We start from the raw sequence: 6,150 nt of genomic DNA, 5'->3' as shown, positions 1-6,150 counted from the left end.
AGTGGATAGGGTGATACAACCAGCAGTAATGACCAACGTCAGTAGAAACTTCTAATACATGTACTTTGTACACATAAAAGGAAAGAACAATCGATTTGTGTGCATCTCTATACATAACATAATATACAATAACTATATTATAGAATATATATTTTTTATAACTTTAAAATATATACACTTCAAAAGCCTTGGGTCAGTTAGAAATTTGGAAGAAATTCATACTTTTATTCAGCAACGATGCATTTAAGTGATTAAAAGTGATGGTAAAGACTTTTACATTGTTACAAAAATTCAATAAAAAAAAAATTATTTTGAACTTTTCATCAAAGAATCCAGAAAAAAAGTATCATGGTTTCCATGAAAATATGAAGCTGCACAACTGGTTTCAACATTCACAATAATAAGAAATGTTACTTGAGAAGCAAATCAGCATATTAGAAGGATTTCTGAAGGATCATGCGACACAGAAGACTGGAGTAATGGCAGCAGAATATTCCGCTTTGCCATCACAGGAAAAAATTACATTTTAAATTAAATTAAAAAAGAAACAAAATGCAGCGTTCGAAGGTCCAATAATTGTAAAAGTGGTATAAAATATGAAATGTGTGTAAAATATGCAAAAACTCCAGCAGCCATCATTTCCTTTACAGATTTATTGTGCTCACGTCTTGTCGATTTCGTTTTTCAGGCCACTAATTTGTCACCACAATCCACCTGCTCTTTGAAAGAAACCCTTTGTACTGAACATTGTAGCTGAATTCAGTTCCGTCCCCTAAAGAGGCCTGTTGATGTGTAGAACATCTTTCTTTGCCTTTACATCTGGCCATATAAGAGCCCTTGGAATCACAACCCTAAACCCCCCCAATCCCAGAGCGGCCCTCCACCCCCTCCACCACCACCCGACCCTGCAGTATAATTACAGGATCAGTGCTCATTCTAATCTCTTCAAAGCCTCGGCAGCTCCTCCACGCTAATCCAATTATATCTGCACTGTGTGTCACCAGCGCACCCTGAGAAGATTCATCAGAGCATTATCCAATCAAAGCCGCAGAAAGCTCATTTGCATTATGCCATTCACACACAGATAAACTTGGACATTTTGATTTATAAAGAGCTACTAAATGGTGTAACAACTTATAGCCTACATACGTTTAATCACTTTATTTTAAGGTCCAATTCTCACTATTAACTACAACTTTTGCCTCAAACTCCTAATTTGCTGCTTATTAAAAGTTAGTAAGGTAGCTGTTAAATTTAGCTATTGGTAGGATTAGGGATATAGAATATGATCATGCAGAATATATGCTTTATAAGTATTAATAAACAGCTAATATGTTAATAATAGGCATGCTAATAAGCAACTAGTTAATAGTGAGAATTGGTACCTATACTAAAGTGTTACCATAAGTTTTCCACAAAAAGACAAGGTAACACTTACATTTCTAATAAGGGTGTAACAGCACATGTATTCATACTGAAAATATTCAGTACAGGACTTTCTTTTTAATACAGTGTTGTTTTAACCACTACACATCCAGAACTTAATTTGAAACTTCTAGTTTTATATATATTTATTTTAAAGAATCAATATTGATTCTTAAATCCAAAGTTCGAACTTCTAGTCTGTTTCAGTTGATGTGTCAGTAAAAATTCATTAGACATTATACAGTGCACCTCCTGTCCAATAATTGCTGTCAAGTTGACAGGTAAAGTGTAAATGGATATATTTCAACAATAAATTGGAGTATAAACAATCATAATTAGATTTATAATTTCATGTAAAAACTGACTTGTGTGCAATTTACGCTTGCATACAATTAGTTTGAGTGTTGATTACTATATCTAAAAATAAATAAATAACAGAATTTAAAAGTTTTACGTAATTGTAACCTTCAATATTATAATAGCATCCAAATAAGGGGGTTTCTTATATAGTTTACAGCATTAGCTGAGCGATTTTTTTTTATGCTTTCCAGAAAATTGTAATTATATTTTAATTTACTTAGAGCCACAATGGTACGTACCATACTGTAATTTTTGTGTACTGTTACATCCCTAATTTCCAACTATCTTATCCCCGATTTTCAGGCATGGACTGCATTACTGTCCACATAAGAACCCCTTGACGTCAAACGCACGTCATGACGAGTGTAAACAAGATATTAAGTTGACAAGAAGGAAACAAAGACGTTTCCTCTGCGTCCCTTGAAAACACAAACCAGAATCCAAGACAATCTCTTATCTAATCAAATGCACATGCACTGATAAGCAACCTGAGCAATTGTGAGTTTACGTAGGGTTTTATGTGTGTGTGTGTGTGTGTGTATGGGGTAGAGAGTCAGTACTAATTGGACAGCAAGTCAAGCAGCACACATAGGGAGGGACATTCCTCCATGGACATGTTGCATCTCCCCAGCAGCCGTAGCGGGAAGCACCAGTGCCCTCCCTCTTCCACACAACACCTCCTTCAATCCTGATAAAAAGAATAGGAGGAAGACAGAAGGAACGAGGATCTATTCTCAAAGACAGGAATCTGCCTCTCTTGGGCACACGCTGCTCATTACGACTCAAACACCCTATGGATGGACAATGGTGCGTCCTCTTGTGTTTGCAAACTTATTAAACATCACCCGGCAGCTAACGTACATAGGCACACCCATAATTGAGCCAGTGTCTCAAACCACTTCATGTCCGAGGACAATGTCTGGCACCCCGGCTGAATAAAACGGCAGCGTATGAAAGAGAACCACGTATATGTATTATAAAACCTCAGTGTATTGTACAAAAGAGCCTGAGCCCACGATCCCACTGTGTGTGCCAATTAGCTGGTAATTAATGCAGCGAGGCTGCGGTGGCCGGTCGGTGTGCATTGACTCCTGTTGAATGCGGAAGGCCAGCTTTAAATGAGGCAGAGGACGACGGTAGAGGATTCTTGTTTTAATGAAGCGGTTGGTAAGGAGCGTGGATGGAGCAACGGCGCTACACCTCTCGCTAGTTTACTCCACCGGTTGTTTAGGAAAAGGTCAACATGAATGCGGCCCCGCACATATCGAGTCTCCAAGGAGGGTGATGAGAAAACAAGCACAATGCTTCTAGAGGACGGTGTCATCTATGAGGGCATTATGAACAGGCTCATACAAGATGATGAAAAACACAAAGAGAAACTGACTGATAATAGTGAGCAAGAGTAAAAACACAATGCCCAGAATTTACACAATGAAAAAAAAGGCATGCATTACAATAAAAATTGGTAATATCTTTTAACTTTAAATTTCTTATTTACATTTTAATTGCTGCTTAATGTTAAAGCATGTTGATAAAATATGTACACTGACCACTGAATAAATGGAAGTGTCAGACAATATCTGCATGTCTATATTTTCAAATCAAAGGATTATGTCTGAATAAATCTTAATTTTGTGCTTAAATTGGATAACTTAAAACAATGAAAGATTATGACAAAAAAAGATCAGATTGCCAAGTTAACATACAATAATATACAAAAATAAATATAAAATAAAAAATAAAATATAATTAAGAAAAATACAATTATGAAAAAACAACCACCACAACAACATGTTTGTGTTAAAAAATTTTTGTTATATTTAACCATTTTTACTATTTTAATTACAGAAATGTTTAATTATGACAAAATAAAAACCCACCTTGATAATTCATCAATCATACTGACAAGCTTCTGAGCTTCATATTCCTTCTGCTCCTCTGTCATCTCATCCATAGGGTTTGGCATTGGGTGCTCTATGTGACCTGTGATGGGGTTAATACTGAAAAACACAAAACATTGTCACTATAATCTATGAATGCACAAAGAAATGCAGGAATGCAGAAGGAAAAACGTGATACTATGCAAAATGATAAAATGTATTACCTATATTAAGAAAACAAGAACAGCAATTATGCATACATATAAGGGCACTTACAATGGTTTGGCTGATTTGTACTCCTCAGTGTCAGAGTCTTCATCAGATGAGTACTGTGTCTCTCCTCTGCCTCCGGCCAGCAACCCTCGTGCCATCAACAGTCCCGCAGCATTACCATAACCAGTGTACTTCAACAGATTATCCACTGCATCACATGATCAACAGGAGAAAATGATGTGCAAAAAAGAATTAATTAGCTTATTCAATATTAATTATTGTATTTTGTTAAACTGCAAAATTCAAACCAATGCCAAGAAAAATGCCTTTCAAAACAGTTTTACAAACTTTTAGAAATATTAAACAAGCAGAACTCTCACCGCTCTCCTTGCAGAGCACAAAGAGAAACTCAGCGGCCCCCTGTTTCACTGCCATATCTATATGCGTCATGAGACGCACCAGTTTGTTTCGAACTGTGCAGCCGATTTCCGGCCTTTCCTTCACATCCTTCAGGGGAGGCAGCACCTGTACAACAGCAAACAAAAAGAATGAGATTTTAATCAGCAAATAAAGAATGAACATTTACTCCCCCCCTCAGGCCATCCAAGAGTTAGTTTTTTAATTGGAAAAGATTTGGAGAAATTTAGCATTACATCAGTTGCTCACCAATGGATCCTTTGTAGTGAATGGGTGCCGTCAGAATGAGAGTCCAAACAGCTGATAAAAACATCACAATAACACACAACTAATCAACACGCCTCCAGTTCATCAATTAACACCTTGTAAAGTGAAAAGCTGTGTGTTTGTAAGAAAAAAAAATCCATCAAGACATTTTTTACTTCAAATCATTGCTTCCAGTTAAAATATGAGTCTTCTATTCATAATATTATTCTCTCCAGTGCAAAAGTCATCTAATCTGAATCAGGAAAGAAATATGCACAGATCATGCACTGTTTACAAGTGAAAACGGTCCAAAAGAGTTCTAAACAAATATGTTAGTGGAGTTTGATGTGAGAGGACAACACGTGCAAGTGTTATTATGGATTATGGACTTGTATTTTGTCCAGAAGTGACCTTAATAATGGATTTGTTTCTTACAAATAAACAGCTTTTCACTTCACAAGGATTACTTGTGGATTATTGTGACGTTTTATCAGCTGTTTCGTCTCTCATTCTGTGGGCACTCATTTACTGCAGAGGATCCATTTCTCCAAATCTTTTCAGATGAAGAAACAAATTCATCTATATCCTGGATGGCCTGAGGGTGAGTAAATTGTCAGCATTTTATTTATTTTTGGGTGAACTATTTCTTTAACTTAATATCTAAAGCACTGAAGAAGCAACATCAAAGCCTCATTTTAGAGAGCAGTAAATTACACTGAGCATGGACTCAACCCTGCACCTGGGTCTTGAGGTATCTGCGGATCTCCCTGTGGTATCTAGAGCTCTCTGTCATCAGACTCAGCACAGGTGTCAAGCCTTCTTTATAGTTGGTCCCCTGAGTGGATAAATACACACGAAGAATGAACAAATGAAACAAGTGGAACGGCTGAGCAACAGCTTGTAGGTGTTCATCTGAAGTGCAATACCTTGTCTATCCTCTTTTCCATAAAATCTAGAAGTATCTGCACTACGTCCATGTTCTTCCCACCATACGCTTCCATCCCACCTTGGACAGGGATGTCTATCAGAACATCCAGGCATCGCACGGGAAGGTTACTCAGGAGATTTATGGTATGACTAGAAGAAATGACAAATGATAAAGATTTAGCACACAATGCATGATGAGAACATAGTATGCAACTCCTGGAATAACTCCTGGCCTTCGAGTACAACGTAGCCCATAGAAAATGATACTGTCTGATAACCAATATGCAGAACCTATTTTAATTCATTCAATAAATTCCTCATATTTTTGCTTTATGAAATAACAAATTCATGATCATTACAGTATGTCAAAGAAATCACAATATGCAATAATAATAACTATTATTTAAATTTATGTAAACAACATTTTAATAATTGTTATTATGATTATTCTTATTATTAAACTACTATTTAAATAAAGTTATCAACCATTTAGATCACAAAAAAGTTGTAATAATAATTATTTTCTATAAATATTAGCCTATTATATGGGGGGGGGAGTCGTGGCCTAATGGTTAGAGAGTCGGACTCATAACCCAAAGGTTGTGGGTTCGAGTCTCGTACCGGTAGGGATTGTAGGTGGGGGGAGTGAATGTACAGCGCTCTCTCCCACCTTCAATACCAC

The 6,150-nt window shown here is 36.5% G+C and overlaps 1 protein-coding gene across 2 annotated transcripts in view; it reads right to left on the bottom strand.

Moving 5' to 3' along the window:
* The window catches only part of LOC107664688 (synembryn-B), a 16,263-nt gene that overhangs the window by 1,653 nt on the left and 8,460 nt on the right, over positions 1-6,150 (bottom strand). The window contains exons 5-10 of one of the 2 annotated variants that reach the window (XM_016455328.1): positions 5,468-5,618; positions 5,281-5,376; positions 4,259-4,403; positions 3,942-4,086; positions 3,666-3,785; positions 2,011-3,109 (exon numbers count right to left, since the gene is read on the bottom strand). In XM_016455328.1, coding sequence (XP_016310814.1) covers positions 3,106-3,109; positions 3,666-3,785; positions 3,942-4,086; positions 4,259-4,403; positions 5,281-5,376; positions 5,468-5,618 — 661 coding nt within the window. In that variant the 3' untranslated portion in view covers positions 2,011-3,105. Of the gene's footprint in view, positions 1-2,010; positions 3,110-3,665; positions 3,786-3,941; positions 4,087-4,258; positions 4,404-5,280; positions 5,377-5,467; positions 5,619-6,150 lie in introns of those variants that run through there. The other variant, XM_016455327.1, reaches the window with a different exon arrangement.

Source organism: Sinocyclocheilus anshuiensis, unplaced genomic scaffold (assembly GCF_001515605.1).
Source record: "Sinocyclocheilus anshuiensis isolate Anshui unplaced genomic scaffold, SAMN03320099.WGS_v1.1 scaffold571, whole genome shotgun sequence".
NCBI classification, from domain to species: domain Eukaryota; kingdom Metazoa; phylum Chordata; class Actinopteri; order Cypriniformes; family Cyprinidae; genus Sinocyclocheilus; species Sinocyclocheilus anshuiensis.
Note: the sequence above shows the minus strand (reverse complement) of the source record. Positions and strands in the feature narration are given on the sequence as shown.